The sequence below is a fragment of the Marmota flaviventris genome, chromosome 13 (assembly GCF_047511675.1).
Source record: "Marmota flaviventris isolate mMarFla1 chromosome 13, mMarFla1.hap1, whole genome shotgun sequence".
Taxonomy (NCBI): Eukaryota; Metazoa; Chordata; class Mammalia; order Rodentia; family Sciuridae; genus Marmota; species Marmota flaviventris.
The window spans coordinates 69,092,918-69,119,917 of record NC_092510.1 but is presented as its reverse complement, the minus strand read 5'-3'; the positions used below and the strand labels follow the sequence as shown (position 1 = coordinate 69,119,917).

At 36.7% G+C, this 27,000-nt stretch overlaps 1 protein-coding gene across 5 annotated transcripts in view; it reads right to left on the bottom strand.

Annotated features, from left to right (window-relative positions):
* Positions 1-27,000, bottom strand: part of Melk (maternal embryonic leucine zipper kinase) — an 81,362-nt gene that overhangs the window by 21,742 nt on the left and 32,620 nt on the right. For all 5 annotated transcript variants that reach the window (XM_027931014.2, XM_071600455.1, XM_071600454.1 and 2 more), the window contains 3 exons: positions 16,330-16,398; positions 14,491-14,589; positions 5,205-5,291 (listed from right to left, as the gene is read on the bottom strand). In XM_027931014.2, coding sequence (XP_027786815.2) covers positions 5,205-5,291; positions 14,491-14,589; positions 16,330-16,398 — 255 coding nt within the window. The remainder of the gene's footprint in view (positions 1-5,204; positions 5,292-14,490; positions 14,590-16,329; positions 16,399-27,000) is intronic.

Here is a 27,000-nt window from a genome sequence, read left to right as displayed (position 1 = left end):
TCAGCCCCTAAGGTGATGGGATTAAAGGTGTGCACCACCATAAATGGTCAGTACTGAGTATTTAATGCTGTGGCATTCCCTCACAAAGTACATGACTTAAATAAGTCAACTACCAACTGTTTTTATTAATAAGTTTTATCATTTAATATTTTAAATGGCCCCAATCATAGTACATGCTCTGAAATTTACAAGATGGCCCAACCAATCTAGTGGGTAAAGTATAAAACACCAATGACAAATTATTGTAGAATGTTACCTTTCATCCAGATAAGGCAGAGGGAAAGAAGAACAGAAAAGGCTTCATGGAGAAGGTACCTGGGAATTGGGTGACAACTAAATAGTTATAATCACCCTCAACTTTCCCACAACTACATTAAAGATTTTTCCCCATCTCCCACATCTATTGTGTCCTGTGTGCTAGCCAACTTTTTTTGAAAGAGATGCTGCAAATTGATTACAGATAATGGATGAGAAAAAAGCGGTCACTTTCTTATCAGCAATGGCCTAACTTTATCAAGGCACTGGATATTTCATCACTGAACCACATCACCAGCCCTTTTTCATTTTGAGAGAGGGCCTTGCTGAGCTGCTTAGGGCCTCACTAAATTGCTGAGGCTGGCTTGGAACTTGTGATCCTCCTGCCTCAACACTCTGAGCCACTGGGATTTCAGGCGTGTGCCACCACACCCAGATAGATGGGTTTCCCCTAAGCATGCCTAGGAGATACACAACCATTCTCTATACTCCCTTTTCCCTCAGTTAAAAAAAGCAAAAAACTTTTTATAAACTTCTTTAGCAGAGCCACTGTATACTTCCCATTTTGATAAATGCACAAGGGAGTTCTGTGTTCAATAACAGATAAATCAACACATTAGTTATGCTTTCAGGTGATGTCAATCCACAAGCCTAACACAACTAACGTCTCCCTTACCTTTTAGGCAGTTCCCTCTTTTGAAAGTCAAATGTATAAAGGTGATAATTTACCCTATTAGAAAGAAGTTTCCATTTCTAGAAAATTAAAACATTTTTTAAACCATCAATTAAATGTTAAATAAGTTCACAGGCACCTGGCTAAAGAAGCAGGGTTAGATAAATTGAGGAGTAGCCCTCTACCCCTCACCTGACCCTCTTCCTGAGACCCTCAATCTTTAAACATAAGGGTGTTTGCATCACAGAGGTGAGGGAAGGGATCTGTCTTGGTCTGAACATGTTCTCACATGCACACCTGACTGTCAGTGAACTTCCCCTTTCAGATAACTGGCTGCTCCCACAATCTAGAGCCACCTGCTGCTGAAGGAATGGGGGAAAGTAAGGAGAGTAGTAAATGGAAAGCTCAGGCACCAGTGTTAAGAATCCCAGTGGGGCTCAAAATCATGAATCACAGGAGATTCTGACTACTGCATATAAAAAGCAGTTCAGAAGTGCTCACATACATAATATAAAGTGAGAGTCCTGCAAGAGATGGATATTTGGGAATAATATTTTTCTGTATTTACACAAAGATCAGCAGTACCAGACCAGCATGGATCACAATGTATCACTCTCTCTGTGTCCTAATAAGCCCCCAAAGTAAAGGCAGAGCTTCCAAGATGCCACAATTATAATAGGCCATACCTAATCTCAAATTTGGTTTTCTCAGGGCTCTTCACATTAGAAAATACCTAAAACTAATGTGAATTCTCTGATATTACTTAGACTAGGGACCTGAGCTTTAGTATTACTAACTTCTGATCTAGATAATTCTTTATTATAAAAGACTGTACTGTGTATTGTAGGGTGTTTAGCAACATCTCTGGCCTCTACCCACTAATTAATTAATTAATTTGGCCTCTACCCACACATCCCAGCTCTTACAACTAAGAATGTCTTCAAATATTGACAAATACCCCGAGGAGGGCAAAAATCACTCCTGATTAAGAAAGACTGACTTAGACCAACATTCCTAAGTTTTAATGTACATGTGAATCACTTGGGAATTTTATTAAAATACAGATTCTGATTCAGTAGGTCTATGCAGGGGCCTGAGATTCTGCATTTCTAACAAGCACCCTAGGGGTACTGATGTTGCTGGTCCTAGATTGCACTTTGAATAGTAAAAAACTAAAACAGGGTTTCTTAACTCCTAGCTGCATAATGCAATAATATGAGAAGCTTTTTAAAAATTCCACTGCCTAGGTCATACCCCACACCAACTGAGGTATAACCTCTGGGGATGGGACTTGCAAATCAGAATTCTTTTTTAAAGATGCCAGATGATGCCAATATACAGCCAAGGTTGAGAATATCTGACCTACAGGGAGCAGCCTGTATCCTAGTCATCCCTACAACTGGACATGAGAATAAACATATATTTAAGAATAAAAATATAGAGACTGGGGTTGAAGCTCAGTGGTACAGCACTTGTCTAGCACGTGAAAAGCACTGGTTTCAATCCTCAGCACCACAGGGGGAAAAAAACAAATAAATAAAGGTTTTTTGTGTCCATCTACAACTTAAAAATCTTTTTTAAAAAAGAATAAAAATATAAAAGAAGAAAAACTATTACTTGCAGGCTCAATATCAGTCGTATTTAACTTTCAGAATAATTGAGATTTTTTTTTTTTTTTTACATTTATTTTTCAATTGTAGTTGGACACAACACCTTTTATTTATTTATTTATTTATTTTTATGTGGTACTGAGGATTGAACTCAGGACCTCGAATGTGCTGAGCAAGTGCTCTACCACTGAACCACAACACCAACTCAAAAAGATCTTTGGAGAGATATACCAACAGAAAATAATCTTTAATATGCTTCATTATCTTTTCTAAACCGAAGTAAGGAAAGCAATTAATTCATGTTTTACTTTTAAGTTTGGAATATAGAGATTTTATGATAAAGGATACCATGTAAATTTTTTTTTTCTTTTTTTGGCAGTACTAGAGATTGAACCCAGGGGCACTCTAAACTGAGCTACATCCCCAGCCATTCTTACTTTTTATTTTGAGAAAGAGTCTTGATAAGTTATTCAGGCTGGCCTCAAATTTTTGATCCTCTAGAGCATTAATCTCCAGGATATATAAAAACCTCAAAAAACTCAACATCACCAAAATAAATAATCCAATCAATAAATGGGCAAAGGAACTGAACACACACTTCACAGAATATAATCAATCAACAAATATATGAAAAAATGTTCAACATCTCTAGCAATTAGAGAAATGTGAATCAAAACTACATTGAGATCCCATCTCACTCCAGTCAGAATGGAAAGCATCAAAAATATAAGCAACAATAAATATTGGCAAGGATGTGAGCAAAAAAGCATACTCATACCTTGCTGATAGGACTGCAAATTGGTGCAACCACTGTGGAAAGCAGTATGCAGATTCCTCAGAAAACTTTGAATGACACCACCATTTGACCCAGCTATCCCATTCCTTGTTTTATACCCAAAGGACTTAAAATCAGCATACTACAGTGTCACAGACATATCAATATTTATAGCAACTTAATTCACAATAGCTAAACTGTGGAACCAACCTAGATGCCCTTCAACAAATGAATAAAGAAACTGTGGTATATACACACAATGAAATATTACTCAGCCTTAAAGAAGAATGAAAGTATGATATTTGCTAGTAAATGGATGGAACTGGAGAATATTATGCTGAGCAAAATAAGTCAATCCCAAAGAAGCAAAGGCCAAATATTTTCTCTTATATACGAATGCTAATTCACAATAAGGTGGAGGATAAAGGTATTTTAGACTAGACAGAGGGGACTGAAGGGAGGAGAGGAGAGGCTTGGGGGTAGGAATGATAGAATGAATCAGACATTATTACCCCATGTGCATATATGATTACATGACCTGTATAACTCTGCATCATGTGCAACCAGACGAATAAGAATTATATTCCATTTATGTATGATGTGTCAAAATGCATTCTACTGTCATGTATAACTAATTAGAACAAATTTAAAAAAAAACTGTGATCCTCCCTCGTCAGCCTCCTGAGCAGCTGAGATTACACACATGCACCATTGTCCTAGCTGAGTATGTTACTTTCAAGTTTCTGATTTTTAAAATCAGTGGATCTCATAAAATTTTTCCTAGATAAAATGACACAATATCTGGGATTTTCTCTGAAATATTCCAGCTAGAAAAGGTGAAGGGAGAAGTGGTTGGGATATAGTTAAAACTGGCAAAACATTAACAACTGTGGAAAGTGGGTGATGAGTGCATTGAAACTCATTGTTAACACAAGTTTCTTTACTCTTGTAGGTGTTCAAAACTTCTAAAATTTTAAAAGAAAATTTTTGTATTGGAAACACAGTCTTCTATTTAAGATCATCCCAAAGAGAAAGGCATAATTTTTTTTTCAAATTTTCTTTGTTACAAGAATAAAGACATCATATCTTCCAGCAATTTCCAATTCTTGCCATTCTTCTAAAGGCATTCCCCATGAAACAGTAAATACTTAGATTTTCCATTCATATCTCAGAGTCTTTGTTCATTAGATCATTCATTTAATTATACTTAAAGCATAATTCTTTTTAATCACTAAAAAGAATTATGCTTTAAGTAAAGCTTTATTCAATTTTTTTAAATCTAATTAAAATTTCTACCTTCCAAGTTGGAGTACAGAAAAAACAAACACAAATCATAAGTGACAAAAGACATAGTATGAAACACAAGCAAAGCTAGGTATGATCCTCGCCTATCACATTAGATTGCACTCAAAGACAACTGTGAATGCCTGTCTCTAGGGGAAAAATCCAGGAAAAATCCAGACATTGAGCATCTAAAACATTTTTAAATGATGCAACATCAGAAATCTTGATAATTTCATGGTATTTATGTTTCTACCAGGTTGTTTTTTAGTTAAGAAGAAAACTGTGCTGTATTTAACTCACTTTTTACAGCAGAACCACATTTCTATGTTAAGAACTTTAAAGTAGTGAAAATAAGAACTGTCAATTCTCTGTGGATTAGTTTGCTCTGTTCCTTAATTATTTATTCCCTATCAGTATCTTTAATCAATGTCTTAAGTAAAGAGTATTCATGTAGACAAAAAAAAATTGCATTGAAACCATACATAAGTACAATATTTACATTGATGACAAAATTACAGGTCTGGAAATGCTATCTTATTTTAATATACTAATAAGATAAACAATGAAACAAAAGATATTATTCTTAAATTCATGCTGTATTTCTTACCAATGAAATTAAATCCTCCATTGTTTGCCTGTTGTTTCTGTGATGTACAGAAAGTTCAGTTACGCAATCATCATCAAGGTGAATAAACTACAAAAAAGAATTTTGTAAATTTGATTAACAAGAAATTACAAATTATTTGTTTTCCAACTTAAAAATCAGCATAATTGTTTTATAAGACCAAACACCAACATGCTAAAAACAATATGAATCTGTCAAACTTTGGGGTCAACATCACTGCCCAGCATTCATATTCCTTAAGAAAATCAACACTGCTGAGGCAGTGAGGGAGGGGGAAAGTGCTGGGGAGCGATACTGGCTAAATTATACTGTTACACTGTGTACATATATGAATATGAAACAACAAATCCCATCATTATGACTACAATGAACCAATTTAAAAAAATGTAGAAAAGAAAGAAAATCAACATTCCTTAAGTCTGGTTTTTTGGTTTGATTTTGGTTTTGGTTTGGTTTTGCAGTGTTGAGGACTAAACCCAGGAACTCATTCAAGCTAGGAAAGCGTTCTACCTCTGAGCTACATTCCCAGCCCAACATTCCTCATAATTTTTTAAGATATAATCAATTAACAATAAGCATTTCAAGATGATAGGTTTCTTTCCCAGTTCTTCTTATCCCACTTGTCAATTGAACAATTGTTAAAATGTCTTTGTGCAGCAAAGAGACTTGTACCCCTTCCCAACTGTAAAAGCTACACTAACATTTTTATCAAAGAGCAGCCATCAAGTCAGTGGTACAACAGTGTGTTTAAAAAGTGGCTCAGACCTCTAGCATATTGTACCTCAGGTTATGTTTCAATCAACACAATCCAAGGAGTCCCCTTGATGATGCCATAGATGCTACACAGTAACCACTGTGCTGAATATACAGAAAACCATAATTTTTAAAGAAATGAATCAGAGTTTCTACATAAATTTCATTTTACTTAGGGATGGAAATTGTCAAAGTATTAAGATCCCTGCATCATGGGACTGCACCAAAAATAGAGCCAAAAATGAACTGAATCAGATCACTGAGAACAAAAACGCAGGACCTAGAAAGGAATTCAAATGATCACATTTGAAGAGAAGCCTAAGGAAAGTAATTTTAAAGTTCACCTTCCCAAAGTAAGACATTCTCTTCATGTTAGCCCCAGGAAGCAATGTTTTACTTCCTGCTTCAAGTCCTCTTATGCAAGAAACTCAGAATCATTCAGATGGTTAGCTTTTCCCTGTTGCCTGAGGTCTGTCTCCCTTTGACTACCCACTATGAGTTGGTATAGCCTGACAGCTAACAGATTTTCTTTTGCTGTTGTTGGGTTTTTAATTTGGTACCAGGGATTGAATTCAGGGGCACTGTACCATTAAGCCACATCCCAGCCCTTTTTTATATTTTATTTAGAGACAGGGTCTTGCTCAGTTGCTTAGTGTCTAACTAAATTGCTGAGGCTAGCTTTGAACTAGCGATACTCCTGCCTCAGCCTCCCAAACCACTGCGATTACAGGAGTGCACCACGGCAACCAGCCCAGATTTTGTGATTTAACAAACTTTGATTTTAATTGTGATATCACTTTATAATTATGTGACCATGATTATACCTCTAAGTCTCAGTTTCATCATCTGTAAAAGGAAGATGGTACAGTCTTTGCAATATATGTAACATATGGGGAGTACCCAGTACAACATTTAAGCACACTAGGCCCTTACAAAATGGTTAACTGTTTTTACTGATAGTTTATTTCGTCTTTGTTAGAAGACCCTTTCATAAATTTGAATATTGCTATTATAGGCAAACTTTCCTCTCCAAGTCTTTGTGTGTGTGTGTGTGTGTGTGTGTGTGTGTGTGTATGTGTTGCTGGGATTGAACCCAGGGCCTTGTGCATGAGAAGCAAGGACTCTACCAACTGAGCTATATCCCCAGTCATGCAAGTTTTTTATTTTCCAGTTTCTTCAACCACTGTTTAAATGATTAACTTCTCTTATCATTTTTTTAATTATTTATTTATTCTTATGTGGTGCTGAGGATCAAACCCAGGTCCTCGCACATGCTAGCCCAGCGCTCTACTGCTGAGCCACAACCCAGCCCCAACTTCACTTATCATTCTGCCACTTTTTTTTAATATTTATTTTTTTAGTTTTAGGTGGACACAATATCTTTATTTTATTTTTATGTGGTGCTGAAAATTGAACCCAGTGCCTCACGCATGCTAGGTGAGCGTACTACCACTTGAGCCACATTCCCAGCCCGCTGCCACTTTTTTTTAGACCACAAATGCCAGGTTGTCATCAATCTTCAAAATGGGTATTCAGTGGGCAGGAGTTGTGGCTCAGTAGTAGAGCGGCTTTCCTCACGTGTGTGAGGCACTGGGTTCGATTCTCAGCACCTCATATAGATAAATGAATAAAATAAAGGTCCATCAACAACTAAAAATTATTAAAACAAAACAATGAGGTATTCAAAACCAAACAAAAAAGAGGTTTGGTCAGCACAAAGCAGAACAATAGCATGACTTTCCCTTTTTAAGGACATACTAGTAACAATGGGTTCAAGAGAAAAATCATCATGCCATCATAAAAAGAGAAAAACAATAAAGACAATGACTTTGCTGTGGTCTGAATGTTTGTGTCCCCCTAAAATTTATATGTTGAAACCAATGTGACAATATTAGGAAATGGGGCTTATAAAAGAGGCCTGAGAGAGATCCCTCACTCCACCTTGGAGGAATACAGTGCAAGGGAACCAACTATAAATAAGAATGCAGACCATTACCAGACACTAAATGAGCTAGTACCTTGATCTTGAAATGCGAAGATTCCAGAAATGTGAGAAATAAATTTCATCCCTAATGCATGGTATTTTGTTACAGCAACTTGAATAGACTAAGACAAACTAGCACTGTTGACTGGTTTAAGCACAACCTCATGTGTAACAGTCAAAATGAAGACTACAAAGGTTTAAAATAGTGGTACTATACAAGTTCAAAATGCTAAGAATAAGTTTTCATTGTGTTGCTTTGGGCAGCTCCCAGAACTGTAGATTTTCCCTTTTGAATGATCTCAACCTCAGAAGCCCAAACAGTTTAACACCCAGTTTAGTATCTTCTTATCCCTGTCATCATTGTTGAAGTAAGTCTTTAGGGATTCTCTCCATGATCTTAAGTTACTCCCTTAAAAAAAAATCCTCTCCTCTCCACAGCCTCCTACTCTATACTTTTACTACAAGGTTTGTATAGCAAGGGTAAGAAGAAGGTGCTATCTTTTCTGCTGGGCTCCTGAACTGGAAAAATAAAAGGGGTGGTAGAAAAGACAAAGGGTCCGAAAACCATGGCTTATCAAGATGGGCTTTCCAAGGGGGCTCTATACTTTGTTTTATGTGCTCTGAATTCTCAGCCACATATATTCGAATTAGGTTAAAAACAAAAATGCATATAAAAATCTAATCAATTATTTTGGATTATCTGTGCCTACTACATTTCCTGTTCACTAGTGAAGAAAATGGAACTGAATATAACTTCTATTTGATACAATACTTGGGTACTAGATCTGTGCATAGAAATAGAAAGAGGAAATCATGTACAGAGTTATTACAGCATGTATACCTTAAATATCCAAGTAAATATGAATTACTTTTTATAACTTATTCTTGATAAAACAACACTGAAAGAAAAAAAAAATTTCAAAAAGCAACAACAATCCCATATAGCTCTTCTGTATATAAGTCATTTGATCCTGCAACAGCTCTGGAAAGCAGACAAAATAGAGAAGTGGTACTACATGTAAAAGTACTCTATAAGTGGCAAAACAGGACCCAAACATTCATAGGAGATTGACATCAAAATACCAACATTAGAGGTGATAAAATGAAGACTACTGATATCACCCAAGACCACATTTTTTCATTTCTAGCCCAAGGCTTTTTCTATCATGCCACAATGCCACCTCTCTATGACTCTGCTCTAGTAAAGACCAGGTGTGCATGTCTTGTCACAAAGAATGCAGGTGCAGAGGATACAGGCCCCAAACTTAAACCAGTTGACCTATCAGATTGATTCCGTGGCACTGCCCTTCTGTCTGGATTCAAATCTTAGTTCTGTTCTTATTAGTTGTCTGAGTGTAGGCAAGTTACTTAATGATTCTGTGTCTCAGTTGCTCCATTTGAAAAATAGAGGTAAAAATAATACTTACTTCAGAAGGCTAGTGTTAATGTGAGGATTAAATGAGTTACAAAAAAAATTTTTTTAAAAAGTCTCTAGCACAATGCCTGACTCTTAAAGATATTATTCTAAGAATTGTATCTATATTATAGGGTTGTATAATTATTCTACTAATTATAGTGGCCCTTATTATAATAGAAAACTATTATAAATACTTAACAAATATTGGCAATTATTAAATTAGATGTAAGGAAAACCATGTACTCTGACAACACCCAAAACTTTATATATTTTACTTTTTAAAAATTCTTTCCCAGTATTGAGGATTGAACCCAAGGGTGTTCTACCACTGAGCTACATCCCCAGCCCTGGTTATTTTTTATTTTGAGACAAGATCTCACTAAGTTTCTGATGCTGGCCTCTAACTTGTGATCCTCTGGCCTCAGCCTCCCAAAGAGCTTGAATTATAGGTGTGCGCCACCATGCCAAGCTATGTATTTTATTTTATACCAAATAAAAAACTTTTGGGTTTTTGAAAGAGACTTTCTTCATTTTGGTATCTTTTCTGTGTATCCTATTCAGTCAGGATCATGGCTGAGAAGATATGCAAAGCCCTCCACACATGGAGAAACAATGACCCCCAATGGTTGAACACAGGCATTTGTACCGCCCACTCTCTACCTTACAAGGAGCACATCAGTTTCGCTGGCTCTTTTCCTGCATAGTCCTTAGGCTCTTAGTGTTGATAATTACTAGGATTAAGTTGTGTTTGCTTGATTGCTATTAAAGATATCATGGAGGGCCAGGAAGAATATGAAGAAAAGAAATTCTAGGAGTTGAGAGCCAAAAGAGAATCAAGAAGGATTTTAGTGCAGATTGCATGGTGATAATTGTGGGGAAAAGACTGAGAAGGAGCTTGAACCAAGCAAAGTCTATTTTTTCCAAGACCAGTTGGCTACTGGGATTGATGTAATTATTCTAGAAAGCAAACATGTCTGAAACCACTTTTAAACAATTCTGTTGATCTATGTGCATGTCCTGCTCCACTACAGAACTTTTGGTGGAACATCAGAATATCCCCAACTATCTGAAAAGACTTCCAAAATACTTATCCCTTTTCCTATAAACAATTCTGTTGATCTATGTGCATGTCCTGCTCCACTACAGAACTTTTGGTGGAACATCAGAATATCCCCAACTATCTAAAAAGACTTCCAAAATACTTATCCCTTTTCCTATAATATATGTATCCGAGGCTGTATTTTCTTCATTTGTTTCAATCAAAAAACATATCATGGGCTGGAGTTGTTGCGCAGTGGTAGAGCACTTACCTAGCACATGTGAGGCACTGGGTTGGATCCTCGGTACCACATAAAAAGAAAGATATTGTGTCCATCTACAACTAAAAATAATTTTTAAAATCTAGTAGTTTAAAATAATATCAATTTACAATTCTTGGGACTAGCAATTTGGGATGGGTTTAACTGGGCAGTTCTCACGCTGGTTTTGTGTGGCTTCGCTCATGAGGCTTCAGTCATCTGGTAATTTTAGCAAGGGTGATTGGTCTAAGCCTCATTCAAAAGACCAGCTATTTGCTGGGCCACATGAGAGGCAAGCTCTCTACCACTGAGTTCAACTCCAGCCCAAGCTACTAGATTTTAAAGTGTTTTTTTGTTTTTTAATGTAGCAATAGTTAACAAATAAAACAAAGTATCCACATTCTTTCATACCAAGATTAAGATGCCATTTGTTTAAAAATAGATTTTATAGGAATAATATTTAAATAATTGTTTAAACATGAATAGCACTTTATGCTTTTTGAATTCTCCTGCTTATATATTAGACTGTTTTTCAAAGTGTGATCTGTAGACCCTAAGGGTCTCCAAAGTCAAAACTATTTTTATAATAATACTATTTTTTCATTTTTCAAAGTCCTGACATTTGCACTGATGGTACAACAGCAAAGCAATAATGAATAACAATGCTGGTGCCTTAGTAAAAATCAGTGTGGTGGCACCAAACTGTACTAAGATATTGTATTTTTTGTTGTGTACTCACAGTTCAGGAAAAAAAAAAAAAAAAGCCAGAATCTCTTTTTTCTTTTTTTTAATGGCTTTCAACTTTTTGTTGTTGTTGTTGTTCTTTTTGGCTATATATGACAATAGAATATATTTTGATACAATTTACAAGCAAGGAATATATCTTATTCTGGTTAGGATCCCATTCTTACGGATGTACATGAAGGTGGGATTCCCTGTGTTGTTTTCATATATGTACATGGGGAAATTATGTCAGATTCATTCCACTGTCTTTCCTTTTCCTACCTCCCTGCCCTTCCCTCCATTCACCATTGTATAAGCTACTGAACTCCTATTCCACTTACTACCACCCCCTTAATTGTGGGTTAGCTTCCATGTATCACAGAAAATATTTAACATTTAGCTTTTGGGGACTGGCTTATTTTACTTAGCATGATTGTCTCCAGATCCATCCATTTGCTGGCATATAAAAAGGTACACTTATACATTGCTGGTAGGACTGCAAATTGGTGCAACCACTCTGGAACACAGTATGGAGATTCCTCAGAAAATTTGGAATGAAATCACCATTTGACCCATATATCCCATGCCTCGGTATATTCCCAAAGGATTTAAAACCAGCATACTACAGTAACAGCCAGTTTCAATTAAATACTTGACAGGGACTGGAATTGTAACTCAGTGGTAGAGCATTTACCTAGTATGTGTGAGGCCCAAGGTTCAATCACCACCACCCCCAAAAAAGTAAACACAATTAAGTCCTATTAAGTTTCAACCTCAAGTACACGTTTTTATTATTGTGTGTGATAAAACACAAAGTATGCATGATGTGATTCTGAACACAAAAGTGTGATGGCTGTCTGGAAAAAGCACCTGTGTGGCTGTTACTAGCTCAATTAGTCTTTTTTTTTTTTTTTTCATAGAACACTATTTTTATTTGAAAAACTATTGTTATTAATTTATACTTGGATACTTAGCAGACATTTTATCAAATTTAAAATAAATTTGATACTACAAGGAAATTAACTGACAGTATTTATTGCCAATGATATAATTTGGATTTTTTTTTTAATTACAATTTTGGAAAACTTGTATCTGCCACCATGAACTTGACAGCTTTCCAATACTTAAAGATTTTTCTGATGAGATTAATAGCGATTTTTTAAGGAATGTGATTTTTTTTTTGAAGTGTTGGAATGTGATTTTTTAAAAATACTGTACAGTGAAATGTATCAACATCGGGAAGATCTGCCCAGCTCAGTGAACAAGAATTTCCCAAATGACCAATATATGGGGAAGAGTCAAAGGACCAATGAGTGGATTTTGTGGGATAGAGTATAAAGAATTCATTAATAATATTTCAGATTGCACATGTAACTAATCTTTAAAAATCCAAGGTGGGCACAGTGGTATACACCTGTAACCCCAGCAGCTTGAGAGGCCAAGACAGGAAGATCATGAGTTCAAAGCCAGCCCCAGCAACTTAGCAAGGCACAAAGCAACTCAGCAATATCCTGTCTCTAAATAAAATACAAAAAAAGGCTGGGGATGTGACTCGGTGGTTGAGTGTCCCTGGGTTCAACTCCAGGGAGGGAGGGAGGGAGGGGAGGGAGGGGAGGGGAGGGGAGGGAGGGGGGGAGGAAGGAAGGGGGGGGAGGGAGGGGGGGAGGGAGGAAGGAGGGGGGGAGGAAGGGAGGGAGGGAGGGAGGAAGGAAGGAAGGAAGGAAGGAAGGAAGGAAGGAACCACCACTTGTCAAGTTTTAATGGAATATCAAGAATATCTGAAAGGGCTATTAAAATATTTCTTCTTTTCCTACTATGTCTGCATGAGGCTACATTTTCTTCATGTATTCTTTCATCAAAATAACATATTCAGACTGAATACAGAAAGAGTCAATTATACAGGTGTCTTCTATTAAACCAGACTTTGTTGTTGGTGATACAAGGAATTAAACCCACTGAGCCACATCCCCACCCATTTCTGTTGTTGTTGTTTGTTTGTTTCCTTTGAAATAGGGTCTCATTAAGTTATCAAGGCTGGCTTTGGTTTTGAACTTGCAGTCCTCCTACCTTGGCCTCTGAAACTGCTGGGATTACAGGTGCACATCACTGCACCTTGCTTAAACCAAACTTTTTTAAAAACTGCAAAGATGTAAAACATGCCACTCTTGCTAAAAAAAAAAAAAAAGAATTTTTTTAGGGGCCAGGGAGCACTGGGGATTTAACCCAGGGGTGCTTTACTAATGAGCTACATACATACCGAGCCCTTTTTAATTTGAGAAAGGGTCTTATTAAGTTGCTAAGGGCCACACTAAATTGCTGAGACTGGTCTTAACTTGCAATCTTCTTTTCTTTATAAAAATATTTGTGACATGGCCAGATTCAGTGGCACATACTTATAATCCCAGTGACTCAGAACACTGAGGCATGAGCATCACAAGTATGAGATTCACCTCAGCAACTTAGCAAGACCCTAAATGACTTAATGAGATCCTGTCTGAAAAAAAAAAAAAAAATGTGGCTCAGTGGAGAGGAACCACTGGATTCAATCTCCAGTACACAAAAAAACCTACATTATTATATGTATATGATAGGTTTATTACTGTTACTTTTAAATGAATAAATAAATATTAAGATGTAAAAGAGTCCCCAACAAAAAAGTTTGAAAACCATTGTAACCTCATAACTACTTGGGGAAGTAGAACTGATTTAACCTACTTTCTACAGATGAATAAATAGGTTTAGCAAAATTAAGTAACTTGCCCAGTACTCCCAGAGCATTAATCCTGACTACACATGAGAAACACTGGGAAGCTTTTAAAAATACTCATTAAGTGTTCTTGGGTGCAGAGTAGGTATTGTTTTATTTTAAGGTCCCAAGTGATTCTCATATGTGGCCCAGGTTAAGGAACTATTCAATGTACTAGAGATTATCAAGCAAACATATTATCAGGTATAAGTTTCCTAAATAACAATATCATGAGTAAACCTACAAAATGCATTTGCATTTGTATTTAGATTACATCACTGTAGATCCTGAATTCACACAAAGATCAAATATTTTTTTAAAATTCCATTGGATTTCATTTTACTTACAGGATTCTTGCTTTGCCACTCAACAGGACAGTTGTAATCTTGCATGATCCAGGGATGGTTTAACAGATTTTTCATAGAAATCCGTTTCTTTGGGTCCACCTAGTGGTCATTAAGAAGCAGCTATAGATTAATATTTCAAATAGAGAACATAGAACACCTTTCCTCTTGAGAACTCAAAATGTACCAGAACAGATGTAAACTTTATTATCACAAAAATGCTGTCAAAGACCTTAAAATGGCCTTGGAATAAATTCTTTTAAAAAGGCAATAGGGGCAAGAAAACTATAGCAACCAACACAGGCTTAGAAGAAAAATGTTTAACAAACATGAACTTCATTGGTATGGACATTATTCATGAAGTTCAGTCAATCTATTGTATGATGTAATAGTCTTTTGCTGGAAAACCTATTCACGGAAAATATTCACCAATTTAATATTCAAGCAGTCACAATGCAGGGCATTCATATTGAATAAGCAATCTCTACCTCCGATGAGCTTACATTCACATAGAACAAGTTGAAAAGCACACCTTTCTTTCCCATTTGTAATTTTCAAATGTGAGGAGAGAAAAATTAATCAACAAAGATTAAGTTTTTGGAGTCCAGAAGAAAGGATGAGGCGTTTTCAATCTCATTATGGAGATTTGGTGGTCTGGCCCTACTTAATCAAGGTGGGTGAGCCTGAGGTAAATTTTGAATAAAAGAGGTGGAAATGGCTTAATAGATGGAAAAAGTAGAAGATATTCCTGAATACATAATGAATAAAATATTGCACTAGTAAGATACTCATGTTTTCAAATGGTTTCATAGCAATCTCATTTTATCCTTCTAATACTGCATAGCAGTGAGGCAGGCTCAAAACTCCTATTTTACAGATCAACACCAGTTTAGGTTTTGATGAGTAGGGTGGATACCTAGACTTCAGTACTCCTATTTTTCACTCTTGGAGATTCATTCTACTAAATCAGTGGTTCTCAAAGTATGGTCCCAAGACCACCAGCACCAGCATCATCTGAGAGTTTGTTTGAAATGCAAATTCTCAGCCTGGCCCTAGATCTGTTGAATCAGACACTCTAAGAATAGGGCCAAGTAAGCTATGTATTAAAAGCCCATTGAAGCCAGGCACAGAGGCGCACACCTGTAATCCCAGTGCCTCAGGAGGTTGAGGCAGGAGGATCAAAAGTTCAAAGCCAGCCTCAGCAGGCACTGAACAACTCAGTGAGTCCCTGTCTCTAAATAAAATACAAAATAGGTCTGGGGATGTGGCTCAGTGGCCGAGTACCCCTGAGTTCAGTCCCCAATACCCAAATAAATAAATAAATAAAAGCCCATCAGGCAATTCTGACACACACTAAAATTTGAGAACCACTGAACTAGATCACAGGACTCCCTCAATTATATACCATCTTGTTCCAGCATTCGCTCAGTGTGTTCTGTATATCTAAAATACAAGGGTGGGAACAAGACAATGGAAGCAAGTGAAACAAGAGCTGATTAAAAAAAAAAAAAAAAACCACTCAAGAAAAAGTAAGAAAAACCATATCAGATCAAAAAAATGGGGGTGGAGGTGTTACATCATTAAGAAAGGATCCAGCTAGGGGTATAGCTCAATGGTAGAACACTGACTTAGCATGTGAGAGGCGCTGATTCAATCTCCCATTAAAAAAGAACAGAAAGGAAGGAAAGGGGGCAGGACTAGTGGAGGACATTTGCAAAGTTGATTTGATAGATGGAATCCTCTTAAAGCTAATAGATAATGATAAATGTGATAGTAAAATAGATACCTTAAAGTTAAATCAAACAATTATGATAGACTTTTATTATTTTTAACAAAGTTTACCTGCAGCATTTGTTGAAGAAGCAGAATGCTACTGGGAGAGAGCCACTTAGGAACATCATATTTCCCTCTCTACAAAAAGCAAAGAAGACATTTATTTTCAATCAGCCTTGACCCAAATTTCAAAAGTAATGATATACTATAGGTTTAGCTTCAAATTTGAAGACTTTACCCAACTAGGAGATTCAGTAAAATTATTAATAATAAGAAATCCATTTTCTTGCCTTAAAGAAGGAAATCCAGCAAATTAAATATCATCATCACCTCTAAATTATTCAAATGAAAGAAAAGGACTGGAACACAGAGAATGTAACTGTAGAAAATGCAAATGTTATAGGGCTTGAGAATTCATAGTATGAGTACACAGACAACAAGTAAACCATTGTACCCAATTTGATTGCTGAAGCAAACTGCAGTTTATAATCTCAATTATCAGTTGAAAGTAATGAAGCCATAGAAAATAAATCTGAGTGATGGGAATAAGTTCAATAATAGAGTGCTTACCTAACATCTAGGTTCAATCCAGGAAAGAAAGGAAAGGGGAAGAAAAAAGAAAATAGCAAAAAAGCAAAGCAAAGTGTATTTTGTAGCAGGACAGAGACTGTGATTAAAAATAAGTCATATATCTTTCACAAGGAAGAATTTATACTCATTGAGACAAACTGATAAAAGCTACTTTCTAAAGCAAGTACCTTTTCTGGGAAATGAAAAAGACTCAGGAGACAAATATTTACAACCCAGTGTACTCAGAAATTATGATCACAATGTCATCAACTAAAGAGAAGACCAGGGGTTGCTAAACACTCATACATGTTAGAATCCTTCTTTCCCTTTTCAGAGGAAATAACACAATAATTTCTCACAGAAGAGATCAAACTGTTTAGTGATGTACCAGGCGCAGTGGCACATGTCTGTAATCCTAGCCACTCAGGAGGCTGGGCAGGATGATCTCAAGTTTAAGGTCAGCCTTGGCAACTTAGCAAGATCCTGTCTCAAAATAAAAAGGGTTGGGAGTATGGCTTAGTGGTAGAGCAACCCTAGGTTCAATCCCTGGTATGGCACCAAAAGAGAAAAAAAAAAAAAAAAAAGTTTAGTGATGTTAGGATAACAAGATAATTATTTGAGAAAAATTAAGGTTGAACTGTCATTGACAGTACATCATTAATTTCATGCAGATTAAGTGAAAATACAAAACCATTTTAAAAGATCTCATAAATAAGAAAGATGTCACCACCACCACCACCACCAAATATTTTCTTCCCACATTTCTCCTGTCAGTTAATGGAACTGTGCTCTACTAGTTTATCAAGCCAAAAACTTTGGAATCATTGTTACCCTTTCTCTCACACACCACACTCAATATCTACTGGCTCTGTTCAAAATGCATCCAGAATTACTTACCCTCTACCACCAACCTCAGTCAAGTCATCTGGCACACTGCAATAGTCCCAGATTCCACCACTGTTCCCCAAAGTCTAGACTCCACTTACCACCACCAGTGTTCTTTGAACACATTGGGTTAAGTCATGTCACGTCACTACTTAAAACTCTCTAATGGATCCCCAACTTGCTCAGAACAAAATCCAAATTCCTTATACTGACTCCAAAGTCACTCTCCTTGCTACTTTTCAAACCTACCTCCTCATTCTCCCCCTTAATCACCAAACTACAGTCTGAAGAGAAAACAGTCTTGTCTTCTGGCCTTTGTATCCACTGTTCCCTCTGCCTGTAACACTTTGGCTAGGTATTAGCAGAGCCTGTACGTTAATCTTCAGGTCTCCACTTGAATGCCAGTGATGTCAGTGAGATCTCCCCTTGAGCCCCATAGACATCCTCTATCTCCCTTTCACATCTAATGTTCTTTACTGTACTTATTACCACATGTCATATTATATTCTATTTATTTTCTGCCTCACTACATTCAAATATAAGCTCCTTAATCATAGCAATTTTTGTCTACTTTGTCCATTTTGTTCACCTAGAATAGTAGTTGACCCTTGCATGGGCTCAATTTTGTTAAATAAATGGAGGAATGAGGTAAAAAGCATACATTACAAAAGAAAATGGACAAAGAGGGGCTGGGATTGTGGCTCAGCGGTAGAACACTTGCCTCGCACGTGTGAGGAACTGGGTTCGATCCTCAGCACCACATAAAAATAAATAAGCAAAATAAAGGTATTGTGACCATCTACAACTAGAAAAATATTTTTTAAAAAAGAAGAAAATGGACAAAGAATAGTCACAGTTAAAATCCCCCCCAAAAAACTTTTAAATTGTGAATAATCAAAAAATATGTTCAATTAATCTAACAATAAATAACAATTTAAGTAAAAATATGATCTACTTACTGTCTATCAAACTATCAAACGGACAAATTTTATTTCTTTCTTTGACACAGGGTCTTGTTATGTTGCCCAGGCTGGTCTCAAATCCCTGAGCTCAAATGACCCTCCTGTTTCAGCCTCCCAGGTAGCTGAGACTGTAAGCATACACCACTATATCCAGCTTTCAAGCTGACAAACTGTTAAAAAAAAAAAATTGTCCAGCGTTCATAAGAGTTTAGGAACAAGAATGATTATATATCCAACTAGAAAGTATGAACTTTTCTGAAAAGTAATTTGGAAATATGTATTAAAAGCATTAAAAGGGGGGGGGAGCATTTAAAATTACATATCCTTGAGCCAGCAACTTCACTTCTAGCAATTTATCATAAGCAAATAATCTGGCATACAAAAACTTATGAATGGGGCTAGGGTTGTCGCTCAGCAGTACAGCACTCACCTAGTATGTGTGAGGCCCTGGGTTCGATCCTCTACACCACATAAAAATAAATAAAGGTATCGTGTCCAACTACAACTAAAAAATAAATGTTTAAAATAAAAAAATTTTTAAAAACTTATGAATAGAAACATGAATTGTTTATGATGCAATTGAGAACTAAGAACTATATATGGCAAACTCCAAAAGTCTCCAAAACTAATAAAACAAATTCCTAGTCCAGAGAAACAAGGACAAGAGCAAAAAACAAAAACAAAAAAATGTAAACAATATCCACATTATGTTCAACCATAAAAATGGGATCCTAATTAGAATAAATGATAATCCATGGATGTATATGTCCAAGTACACTCTACTATCATGAATATCTAAAAATTAAAAAAAGTAAAGGACACTAAATAGGAGAAGCAACTGATTAACATCAGCATTTGGTTTCTGTGTTCTCATGAACTATCTAGGACATAATTCTTACAAAAATCAGTCCAACTGAGGAAAGAAACAGATGGTATGGGTCATTCAGAGTCCTAAGACCACACAGGAGGTTGGATTTCCATATCAAAGAAGCAATCTGAGTCCCAAAGAAGCACAAGCAACAAACTTACACAGAAAAGATGCCAATGTCAAAGCAACTCTGATGAGAGTAAACAAACTAACCTAAAAAATATATTTTAGAAAGGGAACTGCTTTCGTTTTATAGATGACATTTGAATATTAAAAATTTCATCCTCCCTCTATCTAAAGCACTCAATATGATGCAGAGGGCCCACTCTTACCAGGGAGCCTTAACTCTTGCCAGAGTCAGAAACTAAAGATTTCTGAACTACAGTGAGGAAGTTCCTAATTCTTTTCTTACTATTGCCACTCCTATATGGCCATCTGAACCCCAATGTGAAGGCCCAGTACTATCTGTTCCACACATATCCCTAGAAAAAAGGGATTTTTAGTCGGGCACAGTGGTTCATGTCTGCAATCTCATTAGCTCAGGAGGCTGAGGCATGAGGATCACAAGTTCAAAGCCAGCCTCAGCAACTTAGTGAGGACCTAAGCAATTTAGCAAGACCCTAAGCAACTTAGTGAGACTGTCTCAAAATAAAAAATAAAGTAACTCTATTCTTCCCTAGCCCTCTCCCATTGTGAATTAACATTCGCATATCAGAAAAAACATTCGGCCTTTGGTTTTTTCGGATTGGCTTATTTTGCTTACCATATTCTCTCAAAATGCATAAATGCATTCTAATGTCATGTATAACTAAATAAAACAAATTTTAAAAATTAAAAATAATAAAATAAAAAGGGCTGGGGTATATCTCAGTGGTTAAGTGCCCCTGAATTCAATCCCTAATTCCAAAAATCAAGAAGGGATTTTTAGATGCTTGGGCCAACTCTCTGGGACTTAGCATTAAGTCACAGTTGTTCTATTATTGGCCCTGGCCTAGATGGCTCCCCTCTTATAGCTGAGCTTTTCCTTATTCCTGAAAGCAAGGCTTCTCATGATCTCAACCCTGGGAACTTGACTTTTCTCATTCTTGGCAGACTGCCCATTTGCCTGGTCTCAAATATTTCAGCTTGCTCTTACCAAGGTCCCACAGAGAATAGAGACCAGCCTGGAACAAGGACCCTCCTCCCTTCTGATCAAATGCTCATGGCCTACCTGAGTTTCTGATTGCAGCCTGCTCCTAGTGTGTCCTCCCTCATGCTTCACTCACTGGTCAAGACCTCCATGTATTCCAGGTGGTCTTCCCTCACAGTGACCACTTGCAGTGATATTTGCTGCTTACTCTCTGGTTCCCATCTGTGCTGAGCTGAACAATATCCCACTCCCCACTGTGCAAGAATAAATTTCTTGTTTTAAGCCACCACACTGTAGTACTTTGTTATAACAACCCTAGGAAACTGATTCACCATCTATAAGGGTTTGGCTTTACATTACTTCTCTCCCACCAGCATTACCCACCACAGGGATAAGTCTGGATCCAGGTTCCAGCTCTTTCTCATCTGCTCCAAACAGCAGGCCCATAATCCAAACCACCAAATTAAAAGAAATAGTATGCCTTAAAGTTCAGAAACTAGGGACCGGGGTTGTAGCTCAGTGGTAGATCACTTGCCTTGCATGTGTGAGGTACTGGGTTTGAATCTCAGCACCACATAAAATAAATAAATAAAGATATTGTGTCCATCTACAGCTAAAATAAATTTTTAAATATATATATATATATAAATAATTATTTTTTAAAGTTCAGAAACTACCATGCAAAACAAAAGTACTCTTAACTAAAAGTAGAAGTACTCCACAGAACCTGATGTATTTTTACATCAAAGTAAAAAGTATTACTTTTTAGTATCAAAAAAGTATTGAATGAAGAAAGATCCACTAGACTTATTTCAAGTTCCTTTTTTTTTTTTTGGCCTTTTAGCATCCCATTTTGAATTCTTGAAGTATCATTTTAAGAGATTCCCTATGCTTCTCTAGCACATGCTAGCAAGCGTGTGTGTGTGTGTGTGTGTGTGTTAGTTACCAGGGATTGAACCCAGGGACGCTTAGCCACTGAGCCACATCCCCAACCCTTTTATTTTTTGAGACAGGTTAAGTTGTTTAGGGCCTTGCTAAGTTGCTAAGGCTGGCCTCAAACTTATGATCCTCCTGTCTCAGCCTCCTAAATCACTGGGATTACAGGTGTGCACCACCACGCCCACCTCCACGCTAGCAATTCTACCCAGAAAGAAGCAGGAAGAACAAGTGAAAAAATGTGGGGTTTAGTGCATCAGACACAGATTAGAGCCATGCATTATGTGTGAATCCCAGTTCTGCCACCTTCTGGCTCCATGAACTTGTACAAGTTATTTAATTTCTTTGACCCTGGTTTCTAAAAGAATAGGCTCCAAAGACAAATTGCCTATGTTCAAATTCAAACTCTACCACTTACTTGCAATGTGACCTTGGAGGAGCAATTTAACCTTGTTATACCTCAGTTCCCTCATCTATAAAACGTATAATTATAGTATATATTGCATAGAATTGTTGGAATTGTTGTTAGGCTTCAATGATTTGATATATATAAAGTACTTAGCACAGTGCCAGGTATACAGTAAGAACTCAGAAAGTCAGTTTCTTCTATTATTGTTGTTGCAACCACTAATACTATATAATTCTAACAGTTGCTATCTGTAAAGCAATGCCACTTATAGTATTAAAAAGGAATAAAAAGAGTATGCATATGAAAGCACCCAGCACAATATACCTTGCACATAAGAAACCATAAATGTTTAATGAATCCAAAATAAATAGGAGAGGGAGATAGGGATACTCAAAAGAGTAGTAGTATTCTAAAGATGGGCATGTTGGCCATGTATGCCAAAGACGAAAGAGTCAGTATAGTAAAAAAGGCTAAGGCCATTCTGAGGAATGCTATATGCTGCCCAATGGGCTCTACCTCACTGCAACTGCTTCAGAATCTCAGGATTGCCTGGTAAGGAACATGTATCAACCAGTCAAGCTCTGGTCACATCACCTCCTGAAATGCACCCACGCACTTACCCTGTTTGGACAGAATACCATCCACAAGCAAGTCATGAGGCCTGTGACTCATCACCATCCTCTGACATTCTCAGCTTTACTCTCTGCACTGGATTATCATCAAAAAGTGAGTCCAGAGCTGGGTTCTGCTGCCAGACTTCACCCAACATTTTATCTCTACACAGCACTTCAAAATGCACAAAACACATGTATTTTATCTTGTGGAGTAGGCAAGAATTATTAACCACATTATACAAATCAGGAAACTAAGTCTCAGCAAGGGAGATTAATCACTTGTTCAATGTTACAAGACACTGGTTCTCATTTGTCCCACAAGACACATCTGGAAGTATCTAGAGACATTTGATTGCCGCAATTTGGGGGCTACTACTGGCATTGAGTCAGTAAAGGTCATAGATACTGTTGAACATCGTACACTGCACAGCACAGTCCCCCCCACACACACACAACAAAGAATACCTGGTACAAAAAGTCAGTCAAAAGTGCCAAGATTGAGAAACAGTTATTAAGCAAAAAATAGCCAAGTAGGACCAGAAGAGATACTTCTTCTATCGTATTGTGCTTGAAGGTCCAAGAAAGACTATAAGTAAAAAGAGAAAGGCTACTTATTTAAATATTAAAATACATATCCAAAGACCAAACAGAAAAAACCTTAGGGAACAATTCTGCTGGGGAAGAGCATCTCAACAAAATGCCCAGTGTCAACCAAGGCTGTGCCCCTTAACCCTTGTTTCTGTACAGTCTTTGGATGATTTTTGTTTCTTTATTTAAAGGATGAATACCTTGCAAATGAGAGCAAGGGCAACAGCGGGTAAAAGCCAAGTGGAAGGGGGTAAAAAAGATCTGTGGGCTAAGCAAGATAATCCTGGGAATTCTAGCAGGCTTAAAACTGTTCACTTTTCACATAGTTCTAAGAAAGGCAGGCGATCTCTCCAACACATAACCATAGTACTGCAATCAACTCTGTAACTCTATTATAAAAATATAATCTTATAAAGAGACAGCTTGCCTATTTTTTTGCCCATTTTCTTTAAAATTATAAATTATAACTGTTAAGAAGCAATTTGGAGCTGGGTATGCAGCTCAGTAGTAGAGTATTTGCCTGGCACTGGTGAGTCCCCGAGTTCGATCCACAATCACACACACACACACGCACACACGCATAGCAGCAGCAATTTTACTTTACAGCCATTTAACTTACATTTACTAAATTATTTATACTATTCTAATATTTCTGTACCAGAACTGGAGTACATCATGCTTGTCTTTGAATGCAGTGATAGCAAATGAATATAGGTGACATTAATAATATTAATACTCAATCTGTTAGTAATCATGCCAGAATTTGCAGTTGAGCATTTTGGTTAAAACAGTGAACAAATGCAAAAGATAAATGAAGCCTGCCTCTTAAACAAGAGTTACATACAGTGTGTCAAATATTGCTGGTTTTTTTCAATCAAGGCAAGAACGGAGGGAAATGTTATTCCCAAGTGAGGAATTTTAGAACATTCTAGGCAAAGATACATACTGCATGCAAGTGATACGACACCTTAATTAGATTCAACCAGCAGACTGTATTACACTGCGACTCGGAACAATAGTTCTGAGCCAAGATTACAATAAATTTCAAAATCTATAATGTGTGAAATTAAATTCCACAATAATGCATAAAAGTCCTAATTTGAATCAATTTTCAACTTGCAAATACATGAAAAACTAAAAAATGAAATTCAGAGCAGGAGAAACAAAGAATGTACAGTATTAGTAAATAATATTAATTAGGAAGGCCAAATCTCTACTGAACAAGTGTTAGACATTCTCTACCACATTCATTCCACTGCAAAAGATATTGGATTTGCCAAAAATATCAAAACTTGGATCTAGCATCTACTATTAGGACATTACTGTTGTAACGTTTCACATTATTTGAAGGTAAGCACTCACCCCCAAAGGATTAATTCAGAATCCATTAGTGCATTCAAATAAATAAATACACTGGGGAAACAATATATTAATAATTAATAGCATTAATTCCACGGCTGCCATGTAAATATGAACTTGCAGTAACAACAAGTGAAGACAAATAAACAGCATAACAGTTTAAAGTTTGGATATGGAAAAACACAGCAAACCTCAAGCTTAAGTCAGTAAATTAGGAATATCATGAATATAATTCAATTTCAGTAGAATCACTTATTTTTTTCTGGGGATAAGACTACAAAATCTTGACAAGGTATATTGGAGACAGACTAAAAACTAATACCCAAATACTTAGGGGTTGTCCTGTTCTATTCAGTTCTTGGGTTTTGTTTCTGTTTTTCCCTGCAGTTTTAATGCTTTTATTTTAAACACAAATAAAATGCATGCTGAGCCATATATTCAATTTTTTCACTGTGCAGTCTAGCATTGTGATTGGTGACTCTGATGGCCTGCTAGGTTGCTATGTCCACATATTTTTTTTAATACCTTTATTTCACTTATTTATTTTTTATGTGGTGCTGAGGATCGAACCCAGGGCCTTGCGCATGTGAGGCAACCATGTGCAAAGGGACATAAAGATAAACAAGATACCCACTTCAGAAAGCTCTACCATTGAGCCACAACCCCAGCCCCTGTTACTCTTAAGCGAAAACATTATAAGCAATCTCAGCACAGGAAGATTCCAGCTCCTTGACACTATGGACCAGGAACTTCTAGAAGCCACTGGACAGCACATGCTTTATTTCCTTTTTTTTTCCCCCATAATCACTGTTAAGCATCAAGATCCAACCCTTGAATCTCTCCATACCCTGTCGTTCATATGTCTGGGTTTCCACCAGTTATGTTTACTTTTGACTTACCAGCCTAACTGGCGCCAGTTACACTTCTTGACCCTTTTTTTGAGAGTAGGAGATGGATGCTACTACTTCCATGGGAAGTACCAAGGAAAGATTTATTCAGTATTTTAAATCAACAACTTAGATCAGAAATATTTAAGAAATATACTAGTAGCACAATGCTCACAGAGAAAGTTGTCACCACACGACAGGAAAATCAAGTTCAAAATTTTAACATAAGAGAATGCTAGGCTGAAACAAACAAGAAAAACAGAATGTGAATAAATAGAAGTCAAAGAAATTAGAGCTACTCGGGGCTAGAATGGACCCTGGAAACATGGACCCTGATTATTGCAATACTTTAACACTACTGATACAAAAAAAAAAAAAACAGGACCAGTAAGTATTCTACTGGGTGACATTCTAAAGAGAGTAGAAAAGCTGGTACATAATAATACTAATGTGAATTAGGAGAACTTATAATATAGGTAAATCTGAAAAGATGGGATGACTGGGAGCACTCCCAAGTTCATGGGCACAAAAAGAAGCTTGGGTTCGGAGGCACTTCTCTAGGCTTCTGATTCTCATGAAACTAGGAACTAGAATTGAGAAACAATACTGGGCACTGAGCTTGACTAGAGCTGAAAGAATGAAGTTGAGCTTCAACAGATGGTTTGAAATCCCAGCTCTGCTACTTACTAGCTCTACGACCCTGAGTAAATTACTATAGATGGGGAACAATAATAGAAAATGCCTCACTTAGAGCACAGCCTGGCAAATAACAATAGCTCATGAATATTAAGCATTACTTTTGTTACAATGGAATAAGAATATGCATGCCAGCAAACAATTTATTATTTCCTGAGCAACCATGTGCAAAGGGACATAAAGATAAACAAGATACCCACTTCAGAAAGCTCTATCCCTTTGGAGGAAAAAAAGCGGGTGGGGAGTAGAAAACACAACAAAGAAATACAACAAAAAAACTGGTGCAGATGCTCTAGGCAGAAGAGATTTGAGCACATCTCAAAAAAGCATAGAATTCTACTTTTTTAAAATTTTTTTATTTATATATGACAGAAGAATGCATTACAATTCTTATTACATACAGTGCAAATTTTTCATATCTCTGGTTGTATACAAAGTATATTCACACCAATTCATGTCTTTATACATGTACTTTGGATAATAATGTCCATCACATTCCACCATCATTTCTAACCCCATGCCCCCTCCCTTCCCCTCTGACCTATCTAGAATTTGTCTATTCCTCCCATGCTCCCCCCTCGTTACCCCACTATGAATCATCCTTCTTATATCAAGAGAAAACATCCGGCATTTATTTTGGGGGAATTGGCTAACTTCACTTAGCATTATCTTCTCTAAATCCATCCATTTACCTGCAAATACCATTATTTTATTATTTTTTATTGCTGAGTAATATTCCATTGTGTATATATGCCACATTTTTTTTATCCATTCATCTACTGTAGGGCATCTGGGTTGGTTCCACAGTTTAGCTATTGTGAATTGTGCAGCTATAAA